At 43.4% G+C, this 18576-nt stretch overlaps 1 protein-coding gene across 1 annotated transcript in view; it reads left to right on the top strand.

Annotated features, from left to right (window-relative positions):
• Positions 1 to 18576, top strand: part of clmpb (CXADR like membrane protein b) — a 67354-nt gene that overhangs the window by 32246 nt on the left and 16532 nt on the right. The window contains exon 2 of the mRNA XM_056373788.1: positions 16758 to 16909. Coding sequence (XP_056229763.1) covers positions 16758 to 16909 — 152 coding nt within the window. The remainder of the gene's footprint in view (positions 1 to 16757; positions 16910 to 18576) is intronic.

Raw genomic sequence — 18576 nt, forward strand, 5'->3', positions numbered from 1 at the left:
GGACCTCTCCTTCAAATGTCATTAGGCATTTTTCTCCGAGCTTTTAGCAGTTGAGATGATCTACGTATACTGTACTGGGGAGCTGGGGGATTGAAGAGGAGCGACACGGCCTCCTTCGAACCGTGATCAGAATAGAAATCACCTTTATTGCTGAGGACATTAACATGTTAGATGCATTTGTGATGCATCACTTTATGCATACAGAATGTAGACCTGCGCCTGCTTATGTTAGTTAAAGATATGCATGGTGCGTGTGAGTACAGGGAATTGCACATTGTTACTGTAGTGACAAGAATACATTAGATATGCGGATAGGATGTGCTAAAGAAGAAGGGAAGTCCTCCACCCATTCTGCTGTAATATCCATGCTCTCATGTTCATGCAGATGTTAGTCCCAACCCCCCCAGACCCCCAGCCCCCAGCCCCCCTGCCTTTGCATTAGTGTGGGATAAGAGCAAGGCTGTAATAAAGGACATCTCAGGGACAAAGGACATTGGGGCTTGAAGGTCGTACCACGGAGTCGATTGCACATTGCTTAGGGCAGCACTACTCTCTCACTAAAGTGCGCATGCACGTGTATGTTTACAAATCTGCAAGGTATGCACAATATAAGTAGTAAGAATGTAAGTGCGTGCACCGTGCCTGTGTATGTGCTTGCACAAATGCGTAATTAGGTATGCACGCTCCATCTAGTGAGTATATGGGAAGGGAAGAGGACATTGTGGCTGTACGCTGGATGTGTGTTTGCTCTCAAAGACCTTGCTTGAGGCTAAACTCTTCTGCTCATTAAAGCATACAGGAGTAGACTTCCTCCCCATCACTCTCGAACAGAGCGCCTTAATCAGCATACGGTGCAGCCCTGATCGCACTGCTTACACACCGAATGAACATCTGCATTAACAAGTCCAGCAGATATTACTCTCATATGTGCACATCCCAAATGATTATGTAGGTGCACCGATACACGCACTGTGAATGCATTATGCCACATGCATGTACACACATGCGCGCCGCACATACACAACCAGCAGTGGCAGATCTCAGGTGGAACAAAATCCTCTGTCCCTCTCACTGACCTCCTCTGCTATCCCTCTATTAGCCTGGCTTCTCATGCGAAGCCACAAGTGTCACATCGCATCACTGGAAGGCACCACTAATAGAAATATTAATATGGGGAAGATGAGAGGGAAGAGCTTTTTTTCGCCCCCTCTCTCTCCTTTTCCCCTCAGCAAACAGATTAGTACCTAATCCACCAGGGATAAGGGGAGATAAATTGTTCCTGATTGGCTGCATTGGGATAAATAAACACATGTCTGCTGCAAATGGATCTGCAGAATGCAATTTTTATTAAGTCTTTTCATCTCATGTCTCGCCTTAAAATTGTACTTTATTTGAAATAATTGAATTCTGCCGGCAGGATAACTCCACTTGTTTTCCAGTGCAGTTTCACTTATTTCAGGAGTTTCCTCAATACATGTTGAGATGAAAGTATAATAAGATAGATCAGGCTCCAAACTCCAAATTCATTTATTTAGGATGCAAATTAAATTTCCTCAACTTCTGCACCATTAGATGAATTTTAACATGGATCTTTAAATCTTTGTCTGAGCATCTGTTAAGAGTCTCTAACAGCTTTGGTTGGAGCCCAGTCTGATTGCCCACAGATTTGTTTGATATTACTCTTGGTATAAAGATGCTTTTTTATGTGGCCTTGCTTTTAACAAGGCTGCCTCATCACCTTGATCTCAGCTGTGGTGTTTTTACTCAAAGCTTGATACCGCTTCAGATGGAATTAATGGTTCGGGATGTACCGCGCCAGCATGTGGCACATAGGAGCAAAGCTGAGATGTCTGAACAGTTTCTTCTTCTGAACTCAGGGGACAACATTGTCATCGTCCTGGCGTTGGTCCAGCCATGCATGGCACAGGCATTATATACCCTCGGCTGAGCAGGCGCCATGCAGGGGCAAAAAGTGGGCTTTTCACGACAATAGCTGTTTGTGTGTTGTGTGTGTTTGGGTGTGGTCCCCATGAGTTCTGATGTACAGCAAGGCTGAGAGATAAGAGAGATGTAAGATAGATTATGATGGTGGGGGATAGGGCAGTGGAGCTGGTGGTGGTAGCCTCTACCATTTTCCATGTGAGAGCAGACACGTGGGGATGCAGTCTGGGCTTTGAGATGCCTGTGCGGTGTAATTCACAGCAGAGATCAGTCTGATCTGAGATGCTGTGCGGCCAGTGGCACATGGCTTCTTCAGCAGGGCATCACATGCAGTGGGACAAGTTGTCTTTTTTAACACTCTTCCTCAGAGTCTCCCAGTCTAACCAGAGGGATTTGCACTTTTCAATATGTCTAATCATGCAAGAAGGTTCTATGCTAATCTTGAATATTGTCAAGTAAGATTTGATGTCCACATCTGCTTCTTATAGCCCCTTCTTTTTTAGAGAGTTTCTCACAATTCATTCACAGGGAGAATCCCATCGCCTGCTGGTCAGAAGTTTGAACCCGTTGTTCTAAGTTCCTAAAACAAGATTCAGGTTGCTTAACACTGAGGCCTTCTCCTGACATAAACATACATTCATCAGATGTCAAGTGTCAGCATGCTGGAATATGCAGCACAGGGACACAAGCACACACCCGGTGGAAAGAAAAAATATTATTAATACTATACTAATAATGTTAAAATTTAAAATTTGACATAATGGTTTTCATTATAATCAAATTTGTCAGCACCAGAGGGAAAGAGGCAGATGTAGGGAGAGAAAAATGTTTGAAATAAAGCAGAGTTTCACTTTTTTATTTATTTGTTGTTTTGGTAAAAATGGAAGAGAAAGTGTAGGATGGAAGAATTGCCTCCCCGTGTGAGCAGAACGTTCTCAATGGTGCACCACATAAACCTTTCACTGGTCAGAGGCTGTTTTTTAACCTTTGTGTGGGATCCAAAATGCCAAAGAGCCAAACATCTTTCATTAATCTCAAGACAAAAGCTCCTGCATCAGCACAACCTGCAGAGTGCCAGCAAAGTGAGAATCATTTCCCAAACTTTTAGAGAAACAAAATACACCACCAGGCCGGTGCTTCTCCCACCTCTGTTAGAACGCACTGCCTATAACGTTTTCCTCAGCACCTTGTTCTTTTTCTAATTAGGAAGGAAATACTGCCCAAGGGCTGATGCATAAGGGACAAAGCACTTAGCATGTCTGGCCCTAACTAAGATTCTACATTCTAGTTCCTAAAATAAATCCATTTATTGCTCCCTCCTGGGTATGCTTTCTCATGCCTAAAAGGAGCACGATGTTGATTATAGCTTTAGCTGCCACACTCTGTAGACTACCCGAGCTTAAGCTGTGTGGCCAAATTTAAATGAAAGGACTGTGGGACATGAATTAGCATAATACACACATAGAGGAAAAAGAGGGAGCTCCAAGGTAAAGCCTGAGATGAAGTGACTGCTCCTTCTACCAAGCAAAAATTAAAGTCCTCTTGCCCCCCAACCCACCAAAATATCCACCCCGACATCCAGATGCTATAATGTGTTAAATTGCTACCTCGACGCAATGGCATATATCCTCAGATACACCTCATACACATTCATCCTAATGTTTAATTCACTTGAAAGTTGAGCACGGGGCATGTTTTCCCTTCTCTCCGCTCCCTTTTTCTCCATCTCCCTGTGGCGATGTCACAGGGGATTAAGTCACTGAGGCCATGGGACTTGTTTATGATTCATCTGGAGGGAGGCTGGAGCCCGTAGTAGTACCCACAGGGCAGGCAGTTAGCAGGCTACATCCCCAGCTCCCCCGCTTTCCTGTATGCTAACACAGGACACAGAACACTGAAATGTGTCTCACGGCCCTCATAGAGATGTCGTAGAGGGAGAATTATTGTTGAGTTAGATTTCAGGATGATGTAAATCTTTATGATGTAAATCCTGCGTCATGGTCCATCATGAAAATTCATGAAGGGAGGCTGTTTTACAAAGGAAATAAAGCATAAATGAATGTTTGTAATTTTTTGATTGGACCAGTGCAGCCAGCCCTATAATCGTGAAGTCCCTGAATGACTGACCGACTGAGTGATCATGCTTCCACCATTGGTCATCCGAATGCCACGTGACTGAGTTGGAGTTTCCCCCATTGTTTGGTGTTCTTTCAAAATGAATTTGCGCCAACAGTGTCTGTTAAGGTGGCGTTTACAGCTTCCAGCGTTGCCATATAGCACAGTTGATGCTAGATTTCGAGTATTTTTTTTTTTTCCAAACATGGCTGAGTGTAAACCTAGTATATAACTGGACCATGTATTGGTGCCAAACATGGTCAGGCAGGCACCTTGCCACCCTATTGTAAATTTGTCTGTATATGTGAGCTCAGAGAGTCAGAGAGAAGCAAAACTCTGCCTAGTGTCAGTGCCACCCGACACTAGGCAGAATGCAAATATGATGTGATGATGTCAGCTGTTTTAAAGTGGTTCCACGACAGTTTTCAACTATGTCCTCAATTTTACACATTGACCATACACAGTCAAGCCATATTCTAGGTTTTGGCCTGGTCTTGTTAGATTACTAATAGATTGCCTACCTTATGGTAATAAAGTTAATCAGGTTTTTTACCAGTACATGAGGAAGAGGGTTGAATATCCAAATACAATACTGTCTGTTTCTCCACAGAGGTTCACTTTTATGACTTTGACTATTTTTGGCCATATTGTTGTGCATATCTAAAACACATTTTCTGTGATTAAATCAGTTTATGATAAGTTCAAGGATAAATCTGTGGAAAAAAAGTACAGATTATGTAAATGACTTTATGAGAAAGTTTGTACAAAAATAACTCTTGTTATTTACAACAAAATAAAACAAATTATAATCTTTTCTATTTTCTTTTGTTTGTTGATCAAAACTATGTTTTGACTCCATCCCAGGCAGATTCAAACACAAAGCACCATTGATGACATTTAAATCTGCTCCAGTTCAATCTCAACTAATTGCATGTCAGATTTTTAACAACCTGTTGGACTTGATTAACTGCTGTAATAAGTGTGTGTGTGTGTGTGTGTGTGTGTCTGTGTATTGTGGTTAGGCTTGTTTTTAATAAGGCGTCACACAGTAGGTAAACCACAACCAGTGCTAAAGGTTAGTTTGAAGCACATGTTCAACCACAAAACAAGCTAATCTCATGCCAGCTTTTTCTATTGTTCCGCTATTACTGGTCTCCTTTGTGATGAAGAGTGGTTTGTTATTAGTGACAGACTACAGTAGAATAGTGGTATTCAACATCACTGTGCTTGTGTCAAGGGAACTAACATATTACCACAGTTCAGTGGGACTTACTGTCTTCTTTTAATTGCTCTTTTAATTAACTTGTGTCTAGCCTTCGTCTTGTCAGAGGATGCCCGAGCATGCCATTTAGCACAAGGTAATGAGATTAACCTCTCGTTGACCAAGCAAATGTAGATTACACATTATGGCCAAATGAAATGAGCTGGGCTTTATTTACTCATGTGTACAGGCAGGCGGCAGGCAGGCGAGCCACAACTCTCTCAGCGGTAACATAGCTAAAATGTCAGGGGGATAGAGGGGAGTGCGTTTGGCATCGAGTCGAGAGTGTGGCCTACCAGCTGCATGGGAAGGAAAGAGAAAGCAACCAGCGCTGGAAAATAGTACGAAATTCTCCCACTATGCCTTGCTATCTCAGGAGAGGCGAATGCAGACAGTCGCTGAAAACAAGCCGCTAATCAGTCAGTCACACTAACACAAGTGTTGAGCTGCACACACAAACACAGACACACACCTTCTACAGCACCCAAACTCCCCCCTCTGTCTCTTTCTCATGCTGTCTCGCTCCACACATTTACTCATAAAGAATGCAAATGACACCCTCTCCCTCCATTTACGCACACACATACAGACACACACACACACACACACATATACAATGACATGACCTCTGGTGAAAAGACACGCTCATTGGGTGAGCACACTAACTGGTCGAGGCAGGAGGAAACAACACGTGGCATGTTTGGCTGTTTTTCACTTCCTTCTTTCCAAGTAAATTCTTGCTGAAAGTTTCTAAAGTTGCTCAACACTGACTGTAATGTCTTTGGACGCAACCATGAACATTATGCCTCAGAGATCTTGAAAACACAGTCATATCCTGTGAGTATTCAGGATTTCTTCCTAACATGCACACTACTAACTTAAAAGTAAAATGCTCTCTATGGGTTATGTGATATTTTATAGGACCGCTATACTCCCAATAGCACACATTCTCAAAGGGGCATTATTTTGAAAGGTTTCTTGGCATCAAAATAGGTTCCACTATTGTCAAAATAAAAAAAGGCATATTAATGTTTCTATAACTCAAACATGGATTTATATCTTAGAATCACATTAACAAAAATGAAATGTGTCTTTGTAGTATCATGGATTTTTTTGTTTCCTGTAATCCATACAGTATCTAACTTTTCTTCATTGGTGCTAATAATTTTCGCTCCACAATTCTTGCAGATTGTCCTCATTTCCTTTGGCACATCAGCTAACAGTTTCTGCGCCAATGTCCTACTTTAAACATCCTCAGCAGCTGTACTCCCATCTTAAAAAAAAAAAAAACAGAACAGTAGGTGACAGATCCCTCACTGTTTTTAGGCAGAATCATATTCCATCAAATGCACCTTTAAATGAGGACTGTGGATTTATTTTATCAGTGGAACTTTAGGAACTGGCGGCGCTTTATCGAGGAAACCTCTCCTGGGACAGTGTGAGCCAGTTGCTCAAGCTTTAGTCGTGACCTTCGCCCTCGTCTCCTCCTCCTCGCCCGGGGTGTCACTGCGAGCAAATGTCCTTCTCCGAGCCCGAGTAAGCTGCCTCGGCCCAGCTAGAGCCGCACCTCGTTTTAATCAGGCTTTGGGGAGTGAAATATGGGCCTGGCGAGCAGGCTGTACCCAAGCTCCATTCATCTGGTTTCAATCTTCTCTCCGCCCTCGGATGTGGCTGCGTGGGCATTCCTTTTACAGACACTTGGGGGGGTGGGAAGAAGTGGTGCTGAGCAGCACAAAGGCCAGGCGTATTTGTTTGGAGGAGTATGTCTACATGTTTGTGTGTGTGTGTGTGTGTGTGTGTGTGTGTGTGTGTGTGTGTGTGTGTGTGTGTGTGTCTGTGTGCGCTTTTCTATCACTGTTAGGAACCTGCAACATGCAGGCAGGAACTAACTCCGGTTACTTAAGAAAAGCTACAAAGTGCTTAGGCTTTTATTTGGTGATCCTTTTCAGGAACGGACAAAGGGATTCAATCAAACCATCTAAAACTACATCATTCACATGTTTCTTGGCCGACCTTTAACAAGTTAATATGTCTTTTGCTTTATTTTTCATTGTCAAAATAAAAGCATTCCATGTACATTCTTTATGGAAAAGCTGCTTTTGATTAGGCGCAGCCCACAGGCACATACCATTCTGTGATTACTTGCTCTCCACTCCACCTACAGTATGAATATACTGTACTCGAGGTGTGCTTTATGCATGTGTGTGCAGCAGGTGATTAAGGTTAGTATCCTGCATGAACGGGCTTGGCTAATCATAAGGACAGATGGTAGGTTGGTCCATTAGCTCTCCTAAATGAGCCTAAGTGAGGCCTTTCCTGGAAGCCTTGCAGCCCCTGTTGACCGCCCCGGCCATCATGAACCCACCACTCTGCCTCCGTCAGCTACCCCACCGGTCAACACCTTTCAGTATACAGCTGCCAAAACAGGCGTGGCATCTGCTCACCTCTGGGGAAATGGCAGCCATCGACATGTCCTTCCTAGTCACGGGCTTGGATGGATAGGTTACCTCTTTGTCCTTTGCAGCAGCAGCAGCAGCAGCAGCAGCAGCCACAGTGTGAGCGGCTGTAACAGTATCATCCCTGATTTGTGTACAAGGAGTCCCCTGCTTTGTTATTTTCCGCTTAACCGATCAAGTAAAATGATATGTCAGATGCATACCATAGGACTGGCGACAGCACTAATATGTCAGTGACGCAGTGCTGGGCGGATGGAGAGAGGGAGTTAGCGTCCCGTCTGTTTTCAATTAACTGATGAAATGTACAACATGGGAGCTGCTCTGTTGTGTTCAGTTCCTATTTTCCCGTGGATCCAGCGAAGTAAATTATCGTTTTTTTCTGAGAGAGGCTTCACCGTCTAACCCCAAGTGATCTTGGACTTTAGACAGTGACAAATAATCGCAGTGACCCAAATAATGGAATTAAATCCATGTACGCAGAGAGGCAAGAAAGAGAAGTAGAAGAACAAGAACAAGAGCACCCAGAATCCCTGCACACTCCCGACTATGAGCTCCCAAAATGTGGTGCTTCCATGTCCAGACTGGGGGTACATACACTGCCTCTATAGCTGAGGTTTAGTGCTGCTCCAAATATAGCGCTAGCTCAAGGCTTGTTTTCCTCCCGTTCCACTTGCTCGTCACGTGCCAACAAACTTAACCATACAGCCTACTGCGGCTTTTATTGTCTTCCCACAAGTTGTTAAATGCTTCTTTGAAACACCATGGGGGAACTGAATTGCATTTAATAAAAGTCAGGGGTGTAATACTTTATAGTGCATGAGCTAGATAGTATTTGAAGTTTTCATCGGTCTCACACTACTGTGAAGCATCCATCATCAGAAAGAGCCCGGGCGACCACGATACATTCCACTTCCTGTGGTCATACACCTAGTCAGCTCTCTTTTCAACCTAATGGACATAAAAAATTGCAGATTGCAGCAAAATGGACTTGGCAGCACAAAAGCTTATTAAGTATTGATCCGCTGAGGTCAGTACCCATGTCCAGCCACTCCAACAATGTGAGAGGAGTTCGCTCACATACTTGCCGGCCACATTGAGATTAGACCACATAAATAACCGGGGAAATTGAGGAGCATTTTGTGTCCCGGGGAACAGAAACCCGTGGTTGCCTGATGTACCGCGAAAAGCTGTAGGAGAAAAAAAGGTTGTTTATATGTGCAGTGTGGGCATTATGGCTGTTTATATCATCGCTAGCCCATCTGTCCGAACTCCAACAGGGCTTAGCTGATACGATATCATGCCATAGCAATGCCCACCAGGAAAGCTTTAAGTTGATCAGCAGCAGGCAAACCTGTCTTCTACAGTGTTTTAATGAATACAGCTCATCTTGTTTCTCACCACACCATCTGTCAGCCTTGCGGGGTCAAACAGAGCTTGAACTCGGCGAAGAACAGCATTCCACTGTGCAGTCTATACTGTGGTGTCTGTACCTACACTGGAGAGCTCTGTGATGAATATTTTCCGTTCTTATTCACAAAGCCAAGGCAACAAAAATACCTTAATGCCACACAGACCAAGAATAAGCTCAGCCCTGGGACAAAAGCTTGTTGAAAACGAATGAATAGGAAAAATGTTCTGTGCAGGAATGGAGGGAAAGTTTTCTTTGTGAGGGAAATGAAATTTGATTTATGTCAAAGTAAATATAATTTTTCTAACTTGATTTGGAGTTGTTTTCTTTTGATAGCCCAATTCGCTGACTTGCCGCTTTGAAAACGAGGAGTTGTTTTCTCTTCAGTCCTAGCTAGTGGGAACGAGTTTCAGCAAAATGTCCTTGACAAAAAGAAATATTTCATTCCAGAATTAAGTTTTTTTTTTTTTTTTTTTGGATTTATGTGGATGTCTTAATATGTCAAAGGACTCACTCTCCTCTGTCCTTCATTAAAATGTGTTTTCTCAGTCGGGGACAGCAGGTTTATTCAAGGCTGTGTGCATGTGCTCCAGGGCCCATGTGCCCTTTACACACACACACACACACACACACACACACATGTACTCACTCACACAGCTTCAGTTATAAGTTTCTGCAGAGATGTTAACTCTCTCTACTCTTCGCTGCATGTTTCTCCGTACAGTGTCAGATTCGGAGACGCTCATGCAGAACAAAGAGAGAGTGCGCACACACGCTGGTTTGTTTAAGCTTTGCCAGATGTTGGGAGGATCCCTTGCTGCTGCATAATAGAGAGGTCACTGTCCAAGCCCCATTTAACTGAAGCGTGTTATCTGGTGCAAAACAGACCATTTGACATTTGGACCTTGTTTAGTCTCAACACATTAAAGGGAGGAAAAATGTCTTGAATGGTGTATTTTTGAAGCCAAATGTAACTCCGTAAAACGGTTTAACAACACACAAGCTTCTGGAGATTATTCTGCAAGTCAGGCTGAAGTCTCTAAGATGCATTGCTGTAATTAACATTTTAAATGGGGACCATCCTTTCCAAAATGATGAATTGGTTTTTAATTAAAAAAGAAAAAGAAAAAACTTCCAGCCAATGACAATCACTGTTTTCTTTGTGGAGTTCGTCTAAGTCTCTTGCTTGTCACTCTTTCCACTTGGTCACGTGTCGTGCTGTGGTTTTTACAAAAGCCACGTAAGGGTGGAAAGAATTAAATGTCAGACTGCTTACACTAATGTGCAGTGTCTCTTTTCTTTTTGAATACACTGTAAATGTGTACTGTGCTTATTCTCATTATTTTGAGAACCAAAACCCAGAATAGTAAACTCGTACAGGGATGGCAGAAGCAAGCAGACAAGCAGCATTTGTCGTGCAGGTTGGCGAGAGCGTTGCATGAGAATGACGGACCAAAGTGTAACCCCTTATGAGAAGCTCTGTGCTCTTTGGACCGTTACAGGCTAAAACCAGGAGATTTATGGAGCAGGCGTAGCATCTTGGACAGCTACACCCATGAGTGCGGGTGACGGCACCAGATGCAGTGTTGATAAAATGTACAGTATAGCACTGTAAGCAGGTTTCACTGACTCTCCCTCCCTCGGGGCATGGTGTAATTAGCTTTTTTTCACCCCATCGTCTCCCTACTTCCTCATTTTGTAGAGGGAAAATGCAGAATACTTTGGGGGAATTAAAAGTGCTTGTCGCTAAACTAATTTCGGATCTATTTTGTTGATCTGTCAGTAGGATAGCGTCCCTATCGCTCTGCATGATGGCAATGACAAAGCAATGAAAGGGATGCTAATAAAGGCAATAAGAGCACCACGAGGTGAACATTTACCACACGGCCTTACATTATTCAGACCTCAGTGGTATTTCATCTCTCTTTTCCCATTCCCATTGGCCCTCCCTCTCTTTTCCCATTTGCTCACCCCCTCCAGGTTCAAGGGATTATCGTGGGAATGATTCCCTTCCATCTTTTCCTCCTCAAACCCACCCATTACTGCTCCAACCACACTTCTTAGAAACCTCATCAGAGATGAACGTGAACAGGACAACCCTCTAGTTTTCCTCTCAAGTGATATTTTCATCATTACTTCATGATGACTTAACTGTATATGTCTGTATAGTTATATATAATTATAGGCCTGTGGTGCAGCTGTGAATCGAGGTGATGTGATCTGAATATAATTTCTTTTTTTTTTGGCTGTGTCTGGCTGGTGTCATTCATCAGTAAATGATACAATGTCAGTAAAAACTCACTAGCTGTCAGTAGAATGTGATACTTTCCTTGAGGGGAATCAAAAATGACAAGGTGTAGTGACAAATGACAAGTTGTGGGGAGATGCTATACCTTAGGCTAGGGCTGCGTGAAAATAGTAATAAGTAATGAGGAAGGAGTTATTCAGGAACTAATTTTAAGATATTGCTAATTAGCAGTTAGGTCTTATTTGTTCCTCACTCCTTGGTAATTCCTTGGTAATGACTCTATGTACCGTACTGTAAAGTGTAACCCAGAAAAGCTCCGTGTCAGCAGAACGGAGCGTCGGTCGCTGGGTGTGAGGCGAGGAGGATTATGGGATTTTATCCCTTCAAAGAGCCAGCCTCCAGTCAGGGAAAGAAACAGCCCCTTTGATTTTCACAGGAGCAACATATTCATGAGTTGGACCTTGAAACTACAAGGAGACTGGTGTAGTGTGCCATATTCAAAACATGTGTTTTAATGGAGCATGATAACTTGGTACATTGAAAGAGACTTACCCCTTAAGAAGCTGTAATTAAAAAAGGGAGTTGTGGCTGTAAGAATAAAGGACTCTCTCCCCGAGTGTGCATGGGGGTTGTTTTCACAGGCGCTCAGTTTGCACTAACAACTGGAGGCGGCCTCTTGTCTGCTGAGACATCTGAAGATGTCATGGCGTTTCAAGCCTAGTCTCTCTCCAAATCCTCAAAGACATCAGGAAAGAGGAAAGGGCACGATGTAACCTTCTATCTGTGAATCTCTGTGCCACATCGGTGGTATTTATAAGATATATGTTTGGCATTTGAATAGCCAATTCAGGTCACACAAGAGCAATGTACTATTGGTGGGAGCAGACGCAGCCTTTTAAACAGCAGCACACGCTGAGCTGTGAGTATTTCACTATTGTCTCATCAGCCCTATGCTCCTCTCAGCATGTCCCCAAGTCAGCTAAAAGCTAGCTTTAAGTCAGCAAAAAGAACAGATGAATTGTATTTGTATTTGCCATGGCAGATTTTATTAGTTACATGCATGAAGTCCTATATTTTGGAGAATTTGTATGGAGCCCAAACATTTCTCTTTCTCCCGCATTTAACCGTATTCCTCGATAAGCCTGTAGTTGACAGAAGATATAACAGTTCTTGTACAGACTGTGAGCGGTGGGAGATGATTGTTACTGTTGCCTGCTGCAGTGAGGCTGTACACGTTACTCACATGTGACTTGAGTCTGTATTCCTGATGACGGCCGTAATCCAAATCACAGGTTTGAGTGCAGAGGCACTGATTTACTGTCGGCGGAAGAAAGTCCCTCGCATCTCTGTTATGCAGATATGCAGCAGTGGAAGAGTCTCTGTGACAGAGCATGTGTTCCCATAAAGCATACATCATACACGCCAGATGTCACGCATGCACATAAAATGAAGCCGGGCGCACATGTATTCTATACAGGAAAAAGCAGCGTGAATGCACACAACAGGAGATTGTCAGCATGAATAAAACAGTGATACCTCCACTCTTTTTCTCCTTTTGTGCCTCTGTTAACCTGTGTCTAAAACCACCTTTGTGATGCTATAATCCTTCCTCCACATCAGTGACTTACAGTAAGTGCTCAAAATAAGGCGTTGCACCATCCCTCCAACCCTCCCTCAACCCATTTCTTTCTGTTCTCCCCCTCTATCTCTCTTGGTCCCTCTCCCCCCTTTCTGATCTGCTGTGTTTGAGTACCAGAGGTCATAAGCTTTGGACATGGCAAAGGCCCCAGCCAGGCCGATGTGCTGACTGAGGGGATATGGGGCTTGACTTTGGGCAGTGTGAAAGATCCAGGCCTGGCTTGTTTGTCTGTCTGTCCGTCTCAGTGGCCACACTATAATAAGATTGCAGGGCTCTGTAAGGCGGATTTACTGGAGCACAACTCCCCCTAGGGCCTTTTCATAGAAATTGGTTCCTCCATATTTCACCCTAGCCTCTCACTCTCTCTCACTTTGTCAAATGTGTCTATCCTTCTCTCTCACACACTCACTCTCTCTTTCTAAACCTCTGGTTTTAGCTCCTACTTTCCTTTGTTAATTATAATATGCTTCTTCCCTTTCTTTCTGTGGGTTAAGATTGAACCTAGACACAAGTGGAAGCATGAAGCTGAGCCAAATGGAGCTCAGAAAAGCAGATACAATGGAGGAGAAAGAGGGATAGAGGATATGGTGGGAATATGGCGCCAGCTACCATATCACAAGTCCTCTCCACATTTATCTCTCCCTCAAGATGGCCATGTTTATTTAGATGGCCTTTCCCATGTTCTTATGGAATCTCCTAAAGACATGTGAATGCTCACACAGCACCATGGGCAGGAACGTTATCTAGCTTAAAGCTGATATGGCAAACTGTTTTTTTTAGTGGGTCACCTTAATGCAAATTTAAGCCAAGTTCAGGAACTCAAACATGACTGACGATACAATTCTTTAATACTCTGTCTGCATAGCTACCACAGAGATGGATTCTGTTGTGTCCCCATAATTGATGTTGACACAAATTTTGGGGTCTTGCAGTCCAACCGTCCCAGCTGTGCACACGGTGAATGAGGCCAATCCAAATGCAAGCGCACACTCGGATCAAGGCAAGCTTATTTTGGGAGCACTGTGTCATCCATTCCACAGCACAAAAGCCCCTCTGCAGGACCATAAATAAGTGGAAAAGTGGGGAGCAGCGATTGTATGCCAACCAAAAGGACCCCCCTATGATTTGTCTGCCAACTCTCTCTGGCAAAAATCAAGACGGTTCTCTTTCCATCACAGATAGAGCACATTTACAATGTTTGTTTTTGGTGAAATACAAACAATTTGTTTGTTGGTCCATGAAGCACACTTCTGACACCAGCCGTGTTGGATTTTGCGAGATGACTCCAGTCATTGTTTGAAGTTCAATTTAAAGTCAGCCAGTCAAGTACTTTGTGTGGGAAAAGATTGCAATGCCTCGCTTTTCTTGGTCTCCTGGCCCTATCTATCTTTCACGTGAATTCTTCCATTCACAGAGCCTACAGTTGAAGCAGTGGGCAGTTAGGGATGAGGTGGGAGGTGAGAAAGGAAGCAGGGATTTCTTATCAGGCCTGCTACACAGTGCCTGGTTCAGCCCCGGGCTGCTGATGGGTGTGGGAGCACTGATTACAGAGGTTGGCCTGAGGAGCCGAGTGGAGACAGTGGGCACAGGTCTCCCAGTAGACTCCTATACCACCATCAAGCATTAACGTGCACCATTAGGTCCAACCAACTACGCACACACGCACGCACACACACACACACACACACACACACACACACACACACAGTCTGACCATTCTTCCTCTTCAATAATCTTTATACTGCAAAGCTCTCTCTCTCTCTTCTCTGACATCCAAACTAATATCGGTGGGGAGCCCACAAGATGAATGACCCTGCAAATGCTGCATTAAAAAGTCATAAACGGGGATACCTTCAGGGTCCACGAGCTCCTCTATGTGGAGGGGTGGCCCTTATTTTTCTGCTGACTAATGATTTGAACCGAGCAGGTGGTCCAACAGAGCAGACGGACCTCAGCAATCCATCCTGTCAGTCCTTCGCTTCCAACGGGGCATACAAACACTCCAACCATGAAGTGCTCGCTCTCTCCGTCCAACTGGTGAATGCAGATTAGAAACCTTAACTTTGACTGACACCGAGTATCCTGCGGCTCAAATTTGTAGTCCAAGGCTCACAAAGTAGAGACGGAGCTTAAACAAAACTTGAAGAACTGCTGAAATCCACCAGATGATGTCATCTACTACTCTTTGCCTCTATGTCCTGTGTCAGCACTGAGTCATTGTTTTCACAGCACAGAGCTGACATTTTCATTGGCTCAAAGATCACTTATGGGACAGGGTGTTGGCTCTTGTGAGGGTGGACAAGTGAACATTTGGCCACATGTGGAACAACTGACAGCATGTGATTGTGTCCTCAGAGCACCAGGGCATTCTTTCAATGTCTAGCTCTGGATTGAATCACTCCACCGCAGACATTACAGCTGTGAATGTACATAGTTGTTGTTCAAATATGGTGTCCCACATCAGGATGTGTATTCATTCTGTGCAAACAGGAGGAAATATTTAACCTCTGAGCGCCTATTGAGTTGCATGACAATGAAAAGGAGATGTAACAATATTTACACAACTGTACATTCCTGCATGATTCTAAATGAGCATCTGCCAGGCTGAATAACTTTATCTTAAGCGCTCAGAATCCCCCGGTGCTGCTGGCTCGTTTGGCAATTAAATTAAAGGCAGGTAGTTAAGTTAAATGTTGGAGAGCCAAAAATATCTGTCACATTTGAGTGTGTAAGCTCAGCAGAGCTCTGCAGTATTTTACAGTGATTCTACCAGGTGGAGGGAGTCGAGTATCTCAGCAGTGCACCACCTCCTCTAGACGCATACAAACACACACACACACACACACACACACCATCCATAGCTTCTGCTTCCAGCAAACCCCCTGTGACGCCTCTGGCTAATTCCCCTCAAGCCCACCGGGCTGTCCAGCATCCTCCAATAAATTAGCCTCGCTGCTCCCCCACTGAGACACAAGCCCTGACAGTCTGGCCGATGCCCAAAGTCACTCGCTAGCGCACACACATAATTATTGCTACTTTTTACTATAGTTCGAGTTCTCTGAGTAGATTGTGCATTTTTGTTTGTTTTGTTTTTGGTACTTGTGTCATTATGGTTGCATGATTCACTTGTAAAAGCTATCTCAAACTTTCCATTTTGTCGACTTAAAAGTGGGCAGGACTAGTCTAGGAAATCTGAATAATTCAGTGACTCAATAATTGTATCACTTCAGTCTTACAGCAGAATTGTCTGTGTGCAAGCAGTGCAGTTCCTAAACAGTCAAAAGCTCTATACCTTCCCTTTCCAAAGCCACAACTCCCCAAAGCTGTTGCTGTGAATAAGAATGCGTTTTTTGACTGCCCTTGTCAAAAGGGGTTAACACAAAGATCACCGTAATACTTCTCTCTCTCTCTGACCTCTTATACAAAACTTCATTTCCTGTGAAAAGAATCCCCACTCTGTCTCTCTTCAATGTCCGGGTGTGACATATCTCAGCATCTGTCAGATAGTGATTGGGATTCTGGGTCATATCTCTCGCTGCGTCTTCCGTCTCAGTTTCCTATCTGCTGCATCCGCCGCTTGTCTCAAGTTTGGATCAAGCTAGTGTCCCCATCTGACATCTCTCTATCTCTCCCTCTTCTATTTTTTCCCCTCTCTCCATCTCTCTCTCTATTCTCTTCCTCTCCCTCAGTTCTTTTCAGCCTGCTCTCAGTGGGTGCCCAGACGGAGATGAAGAAGGTTGTTGGGGACAATGCCACCTTACCATGCCACCACCAGTTCCCGTCATCCAACTCTCTTGACATCGAGTGGCTACTGCAGAAACCAAACTCCAAACAGAGAGTGGTGAGACAAGATTCCTTTTGCCTTCTTTTTATCCCCACCTTTCAGTGGTCATATAATTTCACTGTATCATGACTGTAGTAACAATAACTTAGTGTTTTTTTAACTATAAGGACATACTTAAACTGTGAAGGAATTGTCTCCTATTAAGCCTATTTTCTTTCATTTATGCAGGCTCTCCACACAGGCCACACACATGTCACTTGACCATAGTTTGATCTCTCTGCGAAGAAACATCTGCTCATTTCCTATTGGCAGTGGCCATAGCAACCAAGGTTATAGTGTAGGCCCTCCTAGATAAAGACAGACAGGGTGTCCGGTGGAGGAGGTAAACAGGCATGATAAAACAGCCAGTGTCTTAAGGCTCAGGGTCATTAGATACAGAAGCCCTCTCTAAGAAGAGAGGTACAGGGATATACAATCTGAGTAAAACTTGAGTCAATGTTTATAATTAGATCCCCAATAGGCTCTTCACACATGCATTTAGGTGATGTGGTTAGGTGAAGAATAACCTTATTTGGACCTGTAGTCATTTGCCATGTGAGTCTATTTATACGCCCTGCCTAGGAGCTGCTTTCACAATTGGGTGGCATTACACTGGTTAACTTGTTGAGATTCGTACTGCTCGTCTCTCTTCTACTCGATGCATCAAGCTTCAATAAATACCTCTTCTTAAACCATGTCACATTTACAGATTATATTCACACATATCCCAAAAATGTCTTCCTTCGGCTCACAAGATTTCCCTTACTGGAAAGTAAAGTTAAAAGTAATGTAATGTTTTTAATTTTAACTGCTGGGGTTACAGAACATCAACAGCTAAAACACAAACCTCTGTTAAGTAGTTTGGTATGTTTTTTTTACCTGCTTTACCTGCTTTAAATACTTCTACCACCCCTTCTCCCTCTCTCCCTCTCTCCTCCTCTCCCTCGATATTCTATCTTCCATTTGGTTCATGCTGATTGATTTCTAACAGGAGCCGTAATAGCTGTACGTTAACTCAATGCCTAAAGTTACTGTCGCACTTGGAGTTTTAGTGCCTTCCACAAAGGAACAGTCATGAAGCCAGAATGTTCACCAACTCATTTTGTAGTTGTAACCTTGGACCCTTTACTCTTTTCTAGAGCATAAAAGGGACAATCATTAGAACAACTTGACAACTTAAATTTACAGTTTCCATGAATGTGACTTTCCACACCTCTAAGAACACAGAGAAAAAGATTTTCATTACTTTCCATCAGACAGGTGGCTGTTAGCTCATTAGCATATCTAACAACACTGTAAACCTGAAGAGCTGGAATCTTTTAAGCTAGCTAGAAAATGGTTAACTCAAGCTCACATTAGCTAACAGATGGAGCAACATTATTACTGTATTTCTCCTTAAAAAAGGCACACTTTTTCTGAAACATTAGCTCGTTGTGTAAAGTCTATGCTGCATATGATGATTTTCAAGGTTTCACATCATAAGATTTAATGACATCTGAGCAAATTAAGCATCTCTGTCTTTTAAATTGTTTACCGACAACTGAACTATCATGTAAGCAGACAAAAACATTCCAAATGCATGATTCATGTTATTACATGTTCTGCTATGCTGAGAAAATGCTCCACTTACAGTGATATTTCAAAATCAATCAATGGCAGCTGATTCTAGACTTGATCGTAACTTC

This window comes from Seriola aureovittata, chromosome 4, assembly GCF_021018895.1.
Source record: "Seriola aureovittata isolate HTS-2021-v1 ecotype China chromosome 4, ASM2101889v1, whole genome shotgun sequence".
Classification (NCBI taxonomy): Eukaryota; Metazoa; Chordata; class Actinopteri; order Carangiformes; family Carangidae; genus Seriola; species Seriola aureovittata.